Here is a 19475-nt window from a genome sequence, read left to right as displayed (position 1 = left end):
CTGCCCCTGTCCCAATGACAGGCGACACACAACTGCATAGCAAGGTCAAGCACAAGCCCTAAAAATGGGGAGAGGTGGCAGGTGTTCCGGTGCACTGAGCCCAAAAGAGGAAGCTCAGGGACACGTGCATGGGCTTAAATAGAGGTCCCTTGATTGATTTGACTGACATCCCAATGGTCAAATTGCACCCGAGATCGAGGGACCTCCAATAGGGTGTTGTGGCCAACCAATGTTCCCACCCACAACGCAGGGTCTGGTTGCCAGGTCACACCACAATACATGCCCTCTTGTTAGGGAGGACCCGATTAGCAGATCTTTGACCCCCCCTCAACCCTGACCACTACCACTCTGCTCATTCTCTAATAACAGATCAGCGGCAGCAAATTCATTCTTAAAAATGTCAGATCAAGCAAGCAACTATATGACTGTAAGAGAGGCCCTAACATAAAAGAACAAGGAACATACAATGTTGAGAAAATTCAGAACGCATTTTAAATATTTAAGGGAAACCCCACAACTAACTGGTTCTTAAGGGATCAGGCCCTTGCAGAGAGGAAAGCCTGAAGGACTATCCTAATTGCACAGAGGTAAGTAACCTTGGCTCATATGGTAGCAGCTATTTGTTTACTGAGCACGTGCAGAATTAAAGTCAGATACACCAGTGGATTATACCTGCCAGCCCCCTTTTTGTCCAGCTGTGGCTGTGCCTTTACTTGTAAAGCAATTGGGGGTGGCTTGGCCAAAATAATCTTGCAGACCAAATGTGGAGGTCTGGTGGACCTAATTAGACCCATGGGATGGAAGTTCCTGACTTCTGCTTTAGAACAGAAGCAGCTGCAAAAACAGATTACATTTTTAACTTATTGTTGTCAGGGTTGTTTGTTTGTTTGCTGCACATTAGCTAGACCAGCCATCTTTCTGAACTATCCCCAAATAATCTGAGCCTATGTTTCTGGCATATATTCCTTTATGTTTGGGGGTATATATACCCAAGCAAGCAGCATTTAACAATGCGGTAATTTGTGGTGTTATCAACTAGTCCTTCTTTCTTTGATTTGTTTCTGCTTGAAGAAAATGCTGGTGGAGAGCTGTCTTCATGATACTTAGTACTTTTTCTATAGAATATTTTCCCTCCTACAGACATACTTCTCAAGACCTTTTGGTTCTTTTCAGCTACTTTTACATGTAAAAAAGAAGCTAAAGGACCTCTGGATGGTTAAGTCCAGTCAAAGGCAACTATGGGGTATGGCACTCACCTTGCTTCAGGCCGAGGGAGCTGGCGTTTGTCCACAGACAGCTTTCCAGGTCATGTGGGCAGCATGACTAAACTGCTTCTGGCGCAATGGGACACCATGACGGAAACCAGAGCGCACGGAAATGCCATTTACCTTCCTGCCACAGTGATACCTATTTATCTACTTGCGCTGGCATGCTTTCGAACTGCTAGGTTGGCAGAAGCTGGGACATAGCAAAGTGAACTCACCATTGTCGTGCAGATTCAAACAGCCGACCTTCCGATCAGCAAGCCCAAGAGACTCAGTGGTTTAGATCACAGCACCATGTAAAAGTGGCTAAAAACCTGTAAAATCAACTAGAATCCCAGATATTACTGTTAAGTGCTATTAAAAAATTTAAAAAAAAATAGTTATATGTTTTCCAAGTAATTAGAAACTTCAGAACCACAAAGTCATTTGGGAAACATTAGCTCATAATATTTATTTTAATGAGCAGAATGAACATGAGTTAATGGAACTTAAATGTCAGAGTTTTGGTTTTTAAAGAGCATTGGAAAGCATTATCCGTATTTAACACTCACCAGATTGGCAAAAATGTATATAAAAAGAAAAGGTATATTTTGGAAGTGTAATGAAAATGAGGGATCTTTTTTCACATGTGGTGGTCCTGTAAAATAATTAAGGAATATTGGGAAATTATAATGAATTAAAAAAGATACTTTAAAAAACTTTCCCCAAAACATCTGAGATTTTTCTCTTAGGAATGGTAACAACGGAGGTCCCCGCCCCAAAAAACCCAAAAGGGTTTATTACTATGTGCCACCACTGCAGCTAGAACCTTATTGGCACAAAGGTGGAGAACAAGTATAGTACCCACTATAAGGAAGAATGGCAGTGTAAAATGTTTGAATATGCTGAACTGGCTGGTTTGACGAACAGGATAAGAGAAAACAAATATCAGGAATACAAGGAGGAATGGAAAATGTTCATTGCATATTTTAAAAAACCAGCATAAACAAATACATAGCTTAGCAGGTCTCGTGTAAATCCAGCAGAGTTGAAATAGATAGAGTTGTTAATAGATAACAAATTGGATGATTAAAAAGATGTGGCTTATGTGGAGTAGTAGAAAAGCAATGGAACCAGGAAAATGGTGGAAGGGATGTCATATGGTATATGTACGGTATACATGCTGTATTTGGTACAAGGTTGTAAGTGGGACAGGAGGAGTGGAGGGGGAGGGGGGTTAAATATTCTCTGTTCCTGTTTTTGAAAATGCAAATAAAAAAATAAATGGGAAAAAAAAGCATTATCAGTCTGGAAAGTCCAGCCTGAATGGTCGGCTTCAACGGTCAGTGCAAGGGCTTCTGGGATTGCACTTGCAAAATATCGTGGGATTGCTAGGCACTGTTTTGTGCCTCTTTTGCCCTTTTGGGCTCTTTGAGGGCCATTTTTAAAGTCACTTCTGGATTTGACTGGACATGTAGTCACAGTTGCATGTCAGTTGGACCCGCATAAATCAGGAGTTGCCTGTAATAATAAACAGGATCCACTTGGCTTAGTATTTATTGCTGCTGAAAAGGCATTTGACTGAGTCAACTGGGAATAACAGGTTCAAATTAAGCAGAACTTGGATTGGGACCTGCTTTTGTTATTTGGGTTAAGTTAATATACAGGAATCCAGTTGCTATGTGTAGACAGCACAAGATTAAAAAAATATTAGGCAGTCTAGAGTAGCAATACAGGGATATCCATTATCCCCCTGGTTGTTCAATACTATGATAGAGCCATTGGTAGAGAATGTAGGATCTAGCCAAGAGAATGAAGGGCTTAGAATAGGAAGCTAGCCTTTATTGCTGACAATGTACTGCTAACAGTGAAAAATCAAGAAATTTATCTTGAGAAAACACTAAAGGTTTTTCAAGACCATTGTAAGATCTAAGGCCGTAAGATTAATCTAAAAGAAATCTGAATGGTTCAGTTATAATGCACAGAGGAAGGTTAGACTCAACTATACCAATGCCATTCAGAGCTGTTAGCCATCTTTGTTGTCATACGCATTTATGTGTCAACCACTATAAGTTTATGCAGGGAGGAAACAATTTTTTTAGCTTGCAAGTGTGGTGAGAGAGATGTAATTCTGCCAGAAGTTTTTGCACCATACCAGAAGGAATGGGTGAGTGCTAGCAAAGATGCTCAGGATCTGAACATTCTAAATCACTCCTGTGTGGGAGATAGGACACTTCAGAAATTACTTGCTACTGTTCACATGCTTAATCTGCAAATACACCACCTTTCCCTGGGAAAAATTGATTGCACAAATATATATATATTATCCAAAAATGCATACAAAGATGTGTTTGCTGGGAAAATTGCACACAAAAATGCTGAAAAAAATTCATGAAGACCGCCCCCCCCCCCGCAAAGCTCTACTACAGTAATGTGGAGGACTGAATTTGAAATGGACACATATATCCATTCCCTACCCACCAATCACAGTAGTGATTTCACTTGTTGACTAAAAGCAGGCTAATTTCCTGTAAAGAAATGGCTTAGAATAGCGCCTGCCCATTTTGCTTCAGGACTGTAATTCTACAAGGGCTAGAGACTTCCTTAAAGCTCAGAGTCCAATGGCTCTGCGCCCAGGACAGTGGTATCTCCTGTGCTTCCTCTTGGCAAGGCTGCCTGATCGCCCACCAGTTTCATGGTTTGATGCCAGGATTCCAGGGCAGAAAAACTTTTGCCTGTGCAGTTTTCCCACACCTTGCCTCATTTATAGACCTCTATCTTATTCTGCCTCACTCAACTTTTTAAAGCTAAACCTATTCTAACCTACCGGTATCCTCATAGGGGAAGCTTTTCCTCATAGTAAGGCATTGGAATAAAGCAGTGATTCTCAGAGGATGCGGCAAGAGAGGATGGCAAGGGTGATGGGAAGATTCAACAACAATCAAAGAAACATTTAAACAATATAAAGTATTTGTGTTCTATGTTATAAATCAAGCACTGCTAGTTGTTGTTTCTTTTTGTTTTCCAATGTTATTTATTATCAATAAGAAAATCGGTGTGGCACAAGCAAATCTTTTTTTTAAAGACAATTTATTAAATTTTCAAATAAACCACATTAAACAATAACAAAACATTGAACAACAAACACAGCAACACACAATAAACACAGAATTTCCTCCTTTTAACATCTATTCAACTATTTTACTTCACTTTGCTCCGCCGAGCTTTGACTTCCCTCCTTCCCCTCATTCGGTTTTCCTACCCACTCTTATCTCGCAGTTCCTTTGTCCCATCTACTTAAAGTCAATTCGTAGGATTTATTTCAGCCCTGCAAGTGTCTTTAAACTTCTACAGTTCCTCTCCATATAGTCCACAAATTTACTCCAGTCCTTTTGGAACCTTGACTCTCCCTGGTTTCGGATCCTGCAGGTCAGCCTTGCTAATTCCGCATAGTCCATCATTTTCGTCTGCCACTCCTCAATCGTCGGTAACTCCTGAGTTTTCCATTTTGGGGCTAATAAAGTCCTAGCCGCGGTTGTCACATACATAAATAATTTTTGATCTCCTTTTACAATCTCTTCTCCTATAAGTCCTAATAAAAAAGCCTCTGGTTTTTGGGGGAAAGTGTATTTAAAAATCTTTTTCAGTTCATTATATACCGTGTTTCTCACATTATAAAACACCCCTACAAAATAAGGCATGGCAGGATTTTTCTGAGGTGGCAAAATATAAGGCATACCTCGAAAATAAGCCATACCACAAGTCTGTGGCAAAGAAGAGGAAAAGGAAGGGGGCTGCTCGGAACCGGCTGCTGCTGCTGCGTTAACCCCTGGGACCCGGCTGCAGCCTTTGCACGCGGCACGCAAAGCCCCGGGACCCGGCTGCAGCCTTTGTGCGCGGCGCGCGAAGCCCCGGGACCCGGTTGCAGCCTTTGCGCGCGCCGCGTGAAGCCCCGGGACCTGGATGCAGCCTTTGCACGCGCCGCGCGAAGCCCCGGGACCCGGATGCAGCCTTTGCGCGCGCCGCACCAAGCCCCGGGACCTGGATGCAGCCTTTGCGCGCGCCGCGCCAAGCCCCGCTCGCAGACAGGCAGGCGCACGAACGAACGAGGGAGGTGTGGAAATGGCCAGGAGAGGTTTCCCACCCACCCCTCCTCCTCCCTCGGCCTTCACATACGATAGCTGGGCAGCCAGTCACCGGCTCTAACTACGGTATGGACTTTTTACCTCAGGCGGGGAAATGGGGTGGGGGTCGGTTGGCGGCGAGGGAGGGGCGGAAGGAATCTGAGGGGTTGCATGCTGACGCGCATCTTGCCCCCGCCGCGCAAAGCGGGCTGAGGATGCGCGCCCGGCTGAGGCGCAGGCATGGGGGGGGGAGAGCAGCAAACGTTTCCTCAGGCAATCCGAAATAGACTCCCTTGCCTGCCTGCCTGACTCAATCAACTCAGCAAAACCACCTCCGCTCCCCAGCTCACTGCCCGGTGTGGGAGCGAGAGGACACACACTCGCAACAGGACACGCAAAACGAGATAGCGGGGGGAGCTACTGCACTACCCATGTACCGTAATAAAAATAAGACATCCCTTGAAAATAAGCCATGGTGTGTTTTTTTGAAGAAAAAATAAATATAAGACGTGTCTTATAATATGAGAAACACGGTATCATTTCCCAAAATCTTTTAACTTTTTCGCATGTCCACCACATATGATAAAATTCACCATCCTTGTCTTTACATTTCCAGCATGATTTACTACTCATTCTATACATCTTAGCCATTTTTACTGGTGTTAAATACCATTTATACATCATCTTCAAAACATTTTCTTTCAAGGCAGTACATGCAGTAAACTTCAATGTTTGATTCCACAATTTCAACCACGCATCATATTCAATATTATGCCCAAAATCTTTTGCCCATTTTATCATCACATCTTTTGTCAATTCATCTTTCGTATAACATTCTAACAACAAATCATACATTTTTGACAACAATTTTACTCTGCCTTCCAATAATTCTATTTGAAATTTGGACCTTTTTTCCTCAAAACATATTTTTTTAATCACTTGTTAAAACATCATTTACTTGGTGGTATTGCAACCATCCAGTCAGAACTTCTTTAATTTCCTCATAAGGTTTCAATCTCCATCCCTTTTCTGGTTTCATCAATATCTCCTCGTAAGTGGCCCTCCCCCCCCATATTTATTTTTTTGACCGTCAACACCTCCACTGGTGAAATCCACCATGGGGGCTTTGTTTCTAACAGCAACTTGTTTCTTTCCCACACCTCATATAAAGACCTTCTTATCACATGATTTGTAAAACCTTTATGAACTCTTTTTTTGTCGTACCAAAGATATGCATGCCACAAGCAAATCTTTAGTGAGTGTGTGGCCCAGAGGAAAATGTTTGAGAGCTCATGGAATAAAATATCCTAAGGACCACCAATGGCATGTTTTGACAGTGGTCAGCAGCAAACATTCTCCCTACCATACTAAAATGCGCTTCTGCTTTAAAACTTACCACCAGAGGCAGGGCCGGCTCTTCATAGCCCCCCGGTGGCGCAGTGCACCATGGCGCGGGGCTGGTAAGCTGGGCGCCGGCCCAGAAAGGAGGGCGCCGCGCGACGAAGCCGCACGGAAACCAATTGCGCCCTGCAAGGGCGGGGCGGGCGGCGGAGCGATCTCCGCCCCTCAGCACCAGGGCGCGCGATCTGCTCAAGGCGGCCCTGACCAGAGGGGAGAAAACATCCATTTTTAAACAGAGGCTGAATCAATCTGAAAAAGGTAGAATTCTATCAGAAGCTGATAAGAGTGCAAAAAAGATTTTGATGTGCACAGTCGGTGATCACACACTGCATGGAACACAGTCCTAGTTTTAAAATCCTACTGGAAAATATGGACCTTGTTCAACTACATGTTTGAAAGTTAGAAACTAGTTCTGAAAGCACAACTTTTCCCTGAAGTCTGAGGCTGACTGGTGAGTCTTCTGCTCCCCTGCTCCCTCCCACCATCCAGAAACTAATTTCCTAATGCGTTTACTGTAGAAGGGTGGGCTGACTCAGAGGCTGCTCTCAAGTGACGTACCTCCCAAGAAAAACAACTGTTCTTATTAGGCGTTCAGCATGCCCCACCTACTGCTACTTATTTGGAGAGACTCATAGATTTCCGGACACACAGAGAGACCTGACGTATAAAAGAAGAGTGTCTTTGAAAAGCAGTCCAAATAAGGGTAAGTTGTTTCATCTTTTAAAATGAATTTACAGGGCTTACAGCTGCTCAGTCACATCATGGATACTCTTAATTTCTACCTCTTAGATACTTACAGTTCCGTTGTCAGCAGCGTAAGAGGCTGATATTCTAGACGCTGTGATTTTCTTTCTTCCTTCCCCTCCCAAATGGCATCTTCAACATTCTGCTGTCATTCTATAGGTCCTGAATGTTCATATTTATTAAATCTGCTTCATTAAATTAAATTGAGTCCCTGCAGCTGCTATATTGCATAAATCGTAGACATGCCTGCCAATTTCCTTTTATTTTTAAGCTACTCTGAATGGAGACATTATTTGGAAGGGTGTCCGTTCATGTTAGGATCAGAGTGCCGGGTTGCCTAATGATCTCATAGCATCTAAATGAGCAATGGAGGCAAAAGGATTTCCTTTGGTTTGCAGTTTGAGGCAGTCGCATTTCATTGCATAACGCAGCAGATAAACTGTCTGGGGGTTTATTCTGTGAGTGCTCCGCATTTACAAAGCTTTTCAGGCAGCTGTTGACAGGATGTTTAAATCCTTGCTGTCTTCACCAGCCATTATAAACATATCCCAAATTAATAGCATATATGGGGTGCAAGAAATTTCTGACACATTGTCAGATTGTAGAGACTTCTCAGCAAAGAGGAACTCCTTTTATATCAAGGAAGAAATGGAAGGTAAAATAGAGCATGTCATATAAACATGACCACAATATTCCTTCAGTTTGGGTTTTTAATAAAACCTGCCTTTGTAGCTGCTTCTAAACTCAGGGGAAAGAGCAGAATTCTACACATTTTATTTCCGCACCATTTTGGAATATACAATACACACCTGCATGCACACACGTTCCAAATAGTTTCAGGAAAATTAGATTAGATTAAACCTGGGTTTGTAAAAATGGGAGGAAATTGGCCCCACCCCTCTGCACTGTTATTACACACCAAATCTTACTGCTTTACGACCAATTGTGTGCTACGCAGTTAGAGCACCAGTGTGGGGTTGTAGCCAATGGCATGTTTGTATTGCTTCTAGACACAAGTTATATTCGATGCATTACCTTATAATATATTCACCACCCCCACCACCCAACAATCTGTCTCCAGATTATGCAAAATGTGCTTCTCTAATTCCCTGCGTGATTGTCATTTTAGCTCTTAGGAACTACTGTTTATATCTTCATCTAAGGGTTAAGCCGGTAGCCAGAGCTACAAAGCATTAACTGGCCAGAACATATTATTTATACCCTGCCCATCTGGCTGGGTTTCCCCAGCCACTCTGGGCGGCTTCCAACAGAATATTAAAATACAATAATCTATTAAACATTAAAAGCTCCCCTAAACAGGGCTGCCTTCAGATGTATTCTAAAAGTCTGGTAGTTGTTTTTCTCTTTGACATCTGGTGGGAGGGCGTTCCACAGGGTGGGTGCCACTACCGAGAAGCCCCTCTGTCTAGTTCCCTGTAACTTCGCTTCTCACAGCGAGGGAACCACCAGAAGGCCCTCGCCGCTGGACCTCAGTGTCTGGGTTGAACTATGGGGGTGGAGACGCTCCTTCAGGTATACTGAACCAAGGTTGTTTAGGGCTTTAAAGGTCAGCACCAACACTTTGAATTGTGCTCGGAAACGTACTGGGAGCCAATGTAGGTCTTTCAGGACCGGTGTTATGTGGTCTCGGCGGCTGCTTCCAGTCACCAGTCTATAGGTGATCTATGGATCAACACAGCGCCAACAAACTTGTTGATCCTCCCAGGCTAACGCTTGCTCTCCTGGTTTCTGTCTCAGTGCATTTCTTCTCTGCCTGTGGAGTTATTGATACAATAACAAGTGTGGCCAGCTGCAACAAAATGGTGCAGTGCATTGCCAGCTCCTAAGAGGAGTGTTCCTGGAAGATCTCCAGCCAGCCTCAGACAGAAGGCACCATTTGGGCTGGTGTTGCTGCTGATGGTGGGAAGAGTTCCAAGAGGAGGAATAGACGCTGCTGATGGTGGGAAGAATTCCAAGAGGAGGAATAGATGCCCTCTTTTCCTTTACCATCCTCATGAAACCTTCCCTTGCTCTGCTATGAAGCGTTAATGGGATCAGTTTTGGAGTCGATTACCAGCCCTGAAACTTACTACTTTATTGGGTGCAAGTGGCGGGTGGGAGGTTTCTGAGGAAAGTTTCAAAGACTCACCAGATTATGCAGAAGGGTGGTGGGAGTTTTTAATTTCCTGGTGGGCAACCCTTTAATTGTGCCTCCCCCCCTAGTATGGCACTGGTGGTCACCATGGCACCCGCAATTATCACCAGTGCCCTCTGCCTCTCCTTTTTTAATGAGTTTTTTTGGGGAAGGGGATGTTCTTGGTGGTTTGTGTGCTGCCTGCCTCCCTGCTTTTTTGTGGGGTGGGGTGTGTGGGTGTTCTGCTTGCTTTGGAGCAGGAGTCAGCAACCTTTTTCAGCCGTGGGCCAATCCACCATCCACCATGGGGGCCGACGGCGGACTATATTTTGAAATAATAATAATAATAATAATAATGAATGAATTCCTATGCCTCACAAATAACCCAGAGATGCATTTTAAATAAAAGCACACATTCTACTCATGTAAAAACATGCTGATTCCCAGACCATCAACGGGCCGGATTTAGAAGGCGATTGGGCCGCATCCGGCCCCCGGGCCTTAGGTTGCCTACCCCTGCTTTGGAGGAAGAGTTCTGAGCATCACATTTTTCTTCTGTGAAACTGGTATTTTTTGGTTTTATGACAGTTTCTTGGCTTCCCAAAAGATAGGGAACCTCTGCAGATTTCTACCACCTGAACACTCACCATACGTTGTTAAGGAAAACTGATATCAGTCCCTATTTGAATTTTCATCTGCCATCCTCAACAGGCTGTGCCTCTACTGCGGTCAACATTCAATAGGTCCTAGAAGCTAACAGGTCCTTGTCAGGCTGTTGTGATGTGTGTGTCTCCCCCCCCCCTAAAATCTCTTTTTTTTACCAGTTAATACACTTGTGACAGGTAGGTAGCCGTGTTGGTCTGCCATAGTTGAAACAAAATAAAAGCAATTCCTTCCAGTAGCACCTTAGAGACCAACTAAGTTTGTCATTGGTATGAGCTTTCGTGTGCATGCACACTTCTTCAGATACACACTTGTATCTGAAGAATACACTAATACACTTGTGGATACCTGGGAAGATCTATTCTCTATCGAAGCACTTTATTTTTTACTTTTTTGGGTGGCTCCATTTTGCTTCCAAACCTAAGTGCAGAATTAGATGGAAATGCTATTATTAATCTAGCTCTACTGGTGCAATTTCCAGAGCAACATAAGCAACAAACAAAGTCAAAACGAACCCCGAGGTGCCTGCAATCTAATTTTAGACAGTGAAGGAGACAACATGATTTCAGGGAACTGGGAGGCTCAACAGATTAAGTAATACAGTATATTATGGTGTGGCTGTCTCGGGAGCTGATCTGCCGCAGTCCCCTTTCGCTTTGGTTTCTCCCTCTGTCACGCCACTAGGATTTGTGGACATTCAACGAAGCTGAATTTGGGAAAATCCAGAACAGACAAAAGAAAAATGAGAAACGGAGAGAACTAAAATTAACAGATCCGGCAAATTCATGGCTATATGTTGTCCCTCCACTATCAGAGGCAGTTTGCTAGGAATCACAAGTGGGTAGAGTTCTGTTGCACACAGGTCGCACTTTGGACCATGACAATGTCTCCAGTTTGCAAATGTGCCCATGGACTCAACAAGATTGGCAATCCCTAAATCTCCCTAAATTTCATTTACCCTTTGACGTATCAAGTTTAACTTTAAAAATAAATAAATCCTCACACATCACAATAAAGGACTTGTTTATACACAACATTCATCTTACATGGTGGTTAGATTATGTCCAGTCCTTAATGAACATCCATTCTGGTTTGTTTTACATGGTGTGGTTATACCACAGGATAAGAATTTGGCCTGATTTGCCTGCAGGGTGTTCACATGTCTTCACATTAATCCTTAGTTCATCTCCCCATTTTTCCTGCATTTCTCTGTAACTTTCATAATTGCAAAAAGCTGGTTCATCGCACTAGGGCAACAGGACACTTTAATCCACTTCACCTATGCAAACCTAAATTTTTATTTTAGTATTATTTATTAAATTTCGATGCTGCCCTTCATCCAAGGATCCAAAGGTGGTTCACAATATAAAAACACAAAAATACATCACATAGTAACAAAGTAACAAATTACTGTGTTTTATTTTTCTGTTGGAAGCAGCCCAGAGTGGCTGGGGAAACCTGGTGCTTAAAGATATGTAACAAAGGCTATATGTAACCTTGCAAGCCATACTAAAGTTCCAGGATACTCTTGAATCCCTCTTTAAAAACAGTGACAGTTTGAAGGCACCCATGTTTCACTGGCTACAACAGAATATTTATTTCAGGCCTTATTTCAACAGGGTGGAGGGGACCCCAGGGGCACTGGGGGAGGCCTTTGCGGGTGCATTTGATCCCACAAGTGCCACTTGGAAAGCCCTGCCCCGGATCTCTCTGATTGTGAGCGATCAAATCTACAGTTTTCATCTGGAGAGCTGGGTGGAGTTTCCTCTCCTTGGCCAAAAAACAATTTGGTTATTTGAGCAAAAGCCAGACTCCTGGCATATCTCTATTGTACGTATCAGCTATTAGTGTTCATGTTTATATTACTGTGAGAAGCAGACCTCATGGATCTTGCTGCTCAGCTCAGCACGGAGGTGCTTCTTGCAGGTTTATTCTATCTATGGTTCCTCCAAAACCTCAGAAGAGTAAACAAGAGTCAGGTTTCCACAGAGTGTGGGCAGGGCTGAGTATACATCTTGCAGCTGGTCTAGAAACTCCTGTTGCAGGTTCTTCTTTTGCATGTTTTTGTGGGTTAATGCCAGGATCTGTCCAGGTCTTCTTAGTCCCCTATGCCTGGGCAGGACGTCTGGAACACCTTCAGCATACACCCGGGAATCATGAACTCATAACTGGGCTTTATGAGCACCAAATCAGCAGTCAACAGCAGAAGCATTTGTAGAGGTTTCAAAACATTCCTCATTTTTTTCTATTAACTACAGTACTGGCATATTTACAGATCTGGCTTTGTGAGTGTTACAGCCTCTCACTTAGCCATCTTATCTACAGCAGATATTAAGCTGCACACAGCACATGGCAGAGAGCAGAGTCAGGAATGAAAAACAACAAAGTAACAATTCCTAACTGTTCCCTCCCAACAGCAGATATCACCAGATTTTCAGAATGGGAGGGGTGAAAATGCTCACATCTTGCAGCTGGTCTAGAAACTCTTGTTGCAGGTTCTTCTTTTGCATGTTTTGAGTACTTTAAACAAGTTTGGCTTGCACAGGTGGTTTGGATGGTTATGAGCTGGTAGTTTGTTGGAGAGGTGTGTCCATTCAATGGGATTCTGTGGATTTGTGGTCAGTTGTGTGGCTGAGGGGTAAAAGTAGGACATGTGAGGGTGGCTGGAGTTGAGCATTAGGTTGCGGCTGTTGTTCACAGTAAATGCTCCAATCTTGCTGTGGAATGGCAAGTTTCCCCATCTCTAGAAAAAGAGGGATATTAATTCACATTTTGGTGTTTGTTTGTTTTTTGTAAACTATTCCCTCTATATTTTCTAGTAAAATGCTTTCCCACTCTCTGCAGGCACCATGCTGGTGAATAAATAAGATTTCTTTGCCACTGGTATCATCAAGGAATAGAATCTCAGATGAGTTATGAGTCATATCCAGTCAGATTCAGGCCAAGTTTTCAATCCCTTGCACTCTAACCACCAGGCATGCCAACTCTATGAGGCCAAAGGCACCTTGGCCCTCTCCATCTTCAATTGGTCCTACACACATTGCACCCACCTGGCATGCACCAGAGGTCCAGTGGCCAGCTTCTCCCAAATGCTCGGCTCCTTGTATCATGCATGTGCCGTCACATGGGCACAATGCACAACACTTGTGATGCCACACGTATGCAACAAGTGTCAACCCCCCCCCCATCTTGGTGGCAATCCGGTGCCAATAGGCTCATCTCTGTCAGCTTCCCTAGAAAATGAAGGACAGTGGAAGAGGGCAGTTAGGAAACATTGTATCAACAGCCCCGGTCAAGTCCAAATTCCAGAACTCAGTCAAGGTCCATACAAAAAGTCTAGCATATCAGCTTGAATTTCTATGAGGGCGAGTTGGAAGCCATTCAACTCAACAGCCTCCCATTACCAGGGGTCAGCAAACTTTTTCAGCAGGGGGCCGGTCCACTGTCCATCAGACCTTGTAGGGGGCCGGACTATATTTTTTGGGGAAAAGAAAGAACAAATTCCTATGCGCCACAAATAACTGAGAGATGCATTTTAAATAAAAGGACACATTCTACTCATGTAAAAATATGCTGATTTCTGGACCGTCCGCAGGCCGGATTTAGAAGGCGTTTGGGCTGGATCCGGCCCCCGGGCCTTAGTTTGCCTACCCATGCATTAGACCTTTCCACACACTTTGTCTTGGGTTTGACAAGCTCAGGCTAGTTAGAATGCTGGAGGTGACTTGCAATTCCTTGGAACCATCCACAGCCCCTGGGTAGGCAAAGTTCTTTGCCTCTGCTCCAGTTCAGACACTTCTTTAGTGATAAGTGCCAAAGCCCCCCCCCCCTCCACCCCATCAAGTCCTAGCACATGTTTACCAAGCATGGATGACTCTCTTCAACAAGCAGAGGCATGACCAGAAAACAGAATATCTGCCCTGCTGGCAATCCTGGAGGAACTTTTAATACAGTGTCCCCATTGTTAGGAGGGTGCAAATGAAAAGAAACAAGGGGGGGGGTGAGGAAGCGGGATAAACAGCAGATTGAGAGCAACAGTGCATAGGAAGGAGGGAACATTATGCGATCAAAACAGGCTCTTCCTGACAGCTACTCTGAGTGGAAGTTGGAATACCAACATAATACAGGAATACCCTGCTGTCTAGAATAAAACCACTCTTATCTTCCTTGCCCATATAAGGAGGGCCACTTTGTCTTCAGAGACGGCCAATGCCTTCAATGGAGACAGGACTTCCTGGGCTCTTGTGGGAAATGTATTTTATGGGCCCCTGGGAAATGTGCCGATTCTCACTCAGCTTGTGGGCTCTGAACAAAGCAATAAAGGATTCCTCCAAATCATGCTAAATAATAATGCAGTGGTACCTTGGTTCTCAAACTTAATCTATTCCGGGAGTCCATTCCAAAACCAAAGTGTTCCAAAACTAAGGCGCGCTTTCCCATAGAAAGTAATGCAAAATGGATTAATCCGTTCCAGACCTTTAAAAACAACCCCCCAAAATTATTATTATTCTATCCTAATTTTAAAAGACATCTGAAGGCAGCCCTGTTTAGGGAAGCTTTTAATATTTAATGCTGTATTGTTTTAATATTCAATTGGGAGCTGCCCAGAGTGGCTGGGGAGACTCGGCCAGATGGGCGGGGTATAAAGAATAAATCATTTTTTTATTATTATTATTATTATTATTATTATTATTATTATTATTATTATTACTACTACTACTACTACTATAGCAATTATTACTATAGCAATGAATTTTACTATTTAACGAGACCATTGATCCATAAAATGAAAGCAATAAACAATGTACAGCAGTCACACAATCAATCAGTAGCTGAACTGGGTTCTACACAGTCCCAAAAACAAAACAAAAAGCCACAAAAACGCAAAATAAATAGCAAAAACAGACAGACCTCAGTGTAACACTCAAAACGGAAGTGTGGCACTCAAATCGGAAGCGTTAAACTTCCGAAAAAAGTTCACAAACTGGAACACTTACTTCCAAGTTTGCAGTGTTCGGGTTCCAAGTTGTTTGAGTCTCAAGGCGTCTGAGAACCAAGGTACCACTGTAGATGTGAAGCAAAGTTGTGAACCTGCTGTGGCCAACAGTGATTGCATGCATCTCATTGCAACTTGCAGTTGAGAAAATCAGAACATCAGAAGAGCTTGGCTGCAGGATCAGACCAAAGGCACATGCAGCCAAGCATCCTGTCCACACAGTGGCCCGGTGCCCGTGGGAAGCCCACAAGCAGGGCCTGATTACAACAGCACTTTCCCCATAGGCTTGGTGAGGTGAGGTGCTGCGAGTTCTCTGTAAAGCTTGCTAGGACTTTGAAAACCCCACTTCTCATGCCGGAAAAGTGTAAGCTGATTATGGTGAATCTGTGGGAAAGGGCAATCTGCATTAGCTCATTGGCACTCGCCCCAAAGCCTTTGGAACAATTTAAAAGGTTGGACGGAGAAGAGGAATGGAACTTTGTTTGTACGCTAAAACACACTGCATCAAAGCAGGGGACTTTGGTCTTTCTGAGAATTAGAGTCTTGAACTGTATTTTTTCCCTTGAGAAGGTTCTCCTGCGCTTAATTTCTAAGGCGAGCACGCGTCTTTCCAATACACATATGGGTGGGCATATTGTGATTGCTCAGGAGTAAGGGAAATGCACTTTGCACGTGCTCAAGGTATCTCTGTTATACTTTATTTACCAAGCCCTTGATTTTCCAATGGGTTCAACGTATTTTTTAAAATTATATTTTGGTTCCCCAATCTGTGGATGCATTTGCAATTTTGTAAAAGGACCTCATTTCACAGCGTGCTTCTAGCAATGAGAGATGGTGGGTAGAGTTTGAGATACCTGATCCATTTGATTGGCAGGGCTGCCTTTTTGCCAACACATTTAATCATTTCCACTGTAAACCATAGTGGCTCATACGTTGCGAAACTTTGGGATCTACCCTGTTTCTCATATTTTAAGGCATCCCCATAAAATAAGCCATAGCAGGATTTTTAAGCATTCAAGGAATATAAGCCATACCCCGAAAATAAGACATAGTGATAGGAGCAGCAGCAATGCCGGCCGCGGCAGGAGGAGGAGGAAAAAAATAAGACATCCCTTGAAAATAAGCCATAGTGTTTTTTTTTGAGGAAAAAATAAATATAAGACGTGTCTTATAATATGAGAAACACGGTATGTACTGACTATCACAGTAATAATGTGGTGTTTTTCCAAAATAAAATTCTGCTATAGCTCCAACAGGAATTTATATAACTGGGAGATAGATTAAGCTAGCTGACTTTGGGGGGATGATTTACTATGGTATATATTTTGGTATATGCAGTAGTGTTGGAAAATACCAAATTGGCAAGTTGGTGGTTTTCACTGGTCTATTGATGCTGGAACGTATAAGTTTTCAAGTGACTCAGAATTATTCATCAAAGAAATTGGCACAATTTTTAAGAGCTCCTAACTGGCATGAAAGTGAGAAGTTTGGTGCTTATATAAAGCTGAAGTGGAGCTACCTTCTGACTTCTGCCTGATGTAATTCTGTCCTGCATGTCAAGTACTTAAACACTTGGGCTGTTTTATATCCACTGCACCCCGCCCCCCCAAAAAGAAACGTGCCTTGCAAGTTGTATAGACTTTTGTCAGCTGGTGCAGGCATCAACTTAGGAACATAGAAAGTTGCCTTAGAGTTAGACCCATCAGAGTATTGGTACCTCAAGCTCAGGATTGTGTGCAGTGGCTTGCATAAGCTGTCCGGGATTTCAAACAGGGCCCATTTCCAGTCCAGACCCATAGTCCTTCTACATGCAAAACCTGTCATCTTCCATTGGGTTACAGTCTCTCCTCTTGTTGGACAGTTGTCAGATTCACATTACTGACAACACATCCAAAGCCTGCTCAACATATAATGTGAGAGAGAATCATTTTGGAAATACCACCATCACCTACTTGCAATTATATATTCTGCATTTTGTGTTATATCCTCCCTGTCTTTTCTTTTAAAAAAAAATTGATTCCTTTACTTTGTTTTTACAGAATAGCCATTATGGGAAAGTGCTTGGTGATCTGCTCGATAGCAATTCTCTTTATTCTTCTGCAGACTGATGTCATTGTCTCTGTTTCGGGGAAAAGCTCGTCCAGTAGAAGTAGTAGAAAGCCTAGCAAGCCTTCACATCATCGACCTAGCAGGCCTGCACACCATCGACCTAGCAAGCCTGTGGAACATCGACCTAGCAAACCTGTGGAACATCGACCTAGCAAACCTGTACAACATCGACCTATCAAACCTGTGGAACATCGACCTAGCAAGCCTGTACACAACCAACCTGTACACAATCCTGCTCCCCCACAACACAACCCTGCTTATCCCCCAGTAAATCCTGGTAAGCCCCCAAGCAATCCTGGCAACCCTCCTCCACAAAACCCTGCTTATCCCCCCCACAATCCTGGCAACCCTCCTCCACAAAACCCTGCTTATCCCCCACGCAATCCTGGCAACCCTCCTCCACAAAACCCTGCCTATCCACCACAAAACCCTGCTTATCCCCCCCACAATCCTGGCAACCCTCCTCCACAAAACCCTGCCTACCCACCACAAAACCCTGGTAACCCTGCTTACCCACCACAAAACCCTGCTTACCCCCCACGCAATCCTGGCAACCCTCCTCCACAAAACCCTGCCTACCCACCACAAAACCCTGGTAACCCTGCTTACCCACCACAAAACCCTGCTTACCCCCCACGCAATCCTGGCAACCCTCCTCCACAAAACCCTGCCTACCCACCACAAAACCCTGCTAACCCTGTCTATCCGCCACAAAACCCTGCTTATCCCCCCCACAATCCTGGCAACCCACACAATCCTGGTTATCCGCCACAAAACCCAGGATACCCTCCCCACAATCCTGGCAACCCACACAATCCTGGTTATCCGCCACAAAACCCAGGTTACCCTCCCCACAATCCTGGTAACCCACACAACCCTGGCTACCCCCAACAAAACCCCGGCTTTCCACAAAACCCTAGTTACCCTAGGTATGGAGAAGGAGGCAGCTGGGGCAAATATGACAGTAAGCCATGGAAGCCTAAGCCAGCCAAGCCCAATATGAAATATATGGCAGGATCAGCTCTGGCGGGTGCTGCAGCGGGAGCCGTTGGCGGCTACCTCTTAGGTCGTGCCATGTCCAATGTCAATTTTCAGTTTAACAACCGTGATGACGAGCGGTGGTGGCATGAAAACCGCAACCGTTACTCCGACCAGGTTTACTACCCACAGTACAACCAGCCTGTTCCGCAGGATATCTTTGTGAGAGATTGCACGAATATCACTGTGAGCGAGTATACGGAGCCCAGCGGAAACCAGACGGCAGATGAGATGGAAACCAGGGTTGTGACACACGTGGTGCGCGAAATGTGCATAGAGCAGTATCGTACCTACTCTAGTCATGCAGGAGGCAGCTTCAGACGTCCCGGGAGTAGGCCAGAGGAGCCTATGCCGGCCAAGACGGAAGTGAAGCCTGTGGCAGAAGAAGCTATAACAGGCACTGTGGCGAAAGACAGTTTGGCCAGCTCCATGTCTAACATGCAACTGCATTTCAATGACAGCGATGAGGAGCGATGGTGGAGCGAAAACCGCAATCGTTTTACCAATCCCGCCGTTTTCTACCCAAACTATAGCCACCCTGTTACGAATGAAGTCTTTGCAAGTGATTGTGAGAATGCCACCGCAAACTATTACATAAAGCCCACCGGAAACCAAACAGCAGATGAGGTGGGAGCCAGGGTGGTGATGCGAGTGGCATGGGAGATGTGCAGGGCGCTGTACAGCGATTTCATCCGTCACATGGAAGGAAGCAAATATGATCAGAAGCCAGACGTGCCGGTGCCAACCAAACTCTGGCTGAAGCAAGTCCCAGAAGCGGCTAACATCGGCCCTGGCGCAGGAACCACCGGAAGCCATCGCAACAGTGCCACGTCTCGCATGCATGACAACACTTTTGCCAAGTCTTCTGTGGTTTGGATTATCGCCCTGGTCACTCCTTTCCTGATACCTTGAGGCTGGACCTTAAGCTGCCATTTTGTTGCTGAGACAGGAAATGTCCAGAAGGAAAGAGATGTGTGTATATAAAGGAAATGTTTTGTGGAGAATACACTATCGCTTCTGCA

The 19475-nt window shown here is 44.3% G+C and overlaps 2 protein-coding genes across 2 annotated transcripts in view; one reads left to right on the top strand and one right to left on the bottom strand.

Moving 5' to 3' along the window:
* PRND (prion like protein doppel) overlaps window positions 1-7701 on the bottom strand; it is a 21204-nt gene extending 13503 nt beyond the window's left edge. Inside the window, exons 1-2 of the transcript XR_015947114.1 lie at window positions 7567-7701; window positions 6765-6969 (exon numbers count right to left, since the gene is read on the bottom strand). The gene's annotated coding sequence lies outside the window, so the exon portion shown is untranslated. The remainder of the gene's footprint in view (window positions 1-6764; window positions 6970-7566) is intronic.
* Window positions 7281-19475, top strand: LOC118097081 (uncharacterized). The gene is made up of 2 exons (XM_035139677.3): window positions 7281-7472; window positions 17346-19475. The coding sequence occupies exon 2, from the start codon at window positions 17356-17358 to the stop codon at window positions 19363-19365; it is 2010 nt and encodes a 669-aa protein (XP_034995568.2). The 5' UTR covers window positions 7281-7472; window positions 17346-17355; the 3' UTR covers window positions 19366-19475.

The sequence above is a fragment of the Zootoca vivipara genome, chromosome 14, assembly GCF_965207765.1.
Source record: "Zootoca vivipara chromosome 14, rZooViv2.hap1.1, whole genome shotgun sequence".
Taxonomy (NCBI): domain Eukaryota; kingdom Metazoa; phylum Chordata; class Lepidosauria; order Squamata; family Lacertidae; genus Zootoca; species Zootoca vivipara.
Note: the sequence above shows the minus strand (reverse complement) of the source record. Positions and strands in the feature narration are given on the sequence as shown.

Coding starts and splice junctions, on each gene's coding strand:
- LOC118097081 (XM_035139677.3), top strand. CDS start 17,356: ATGGGAAAGTGCTTGGTGATCTGCTCGATAGCAATTCTCTTTATTCTT.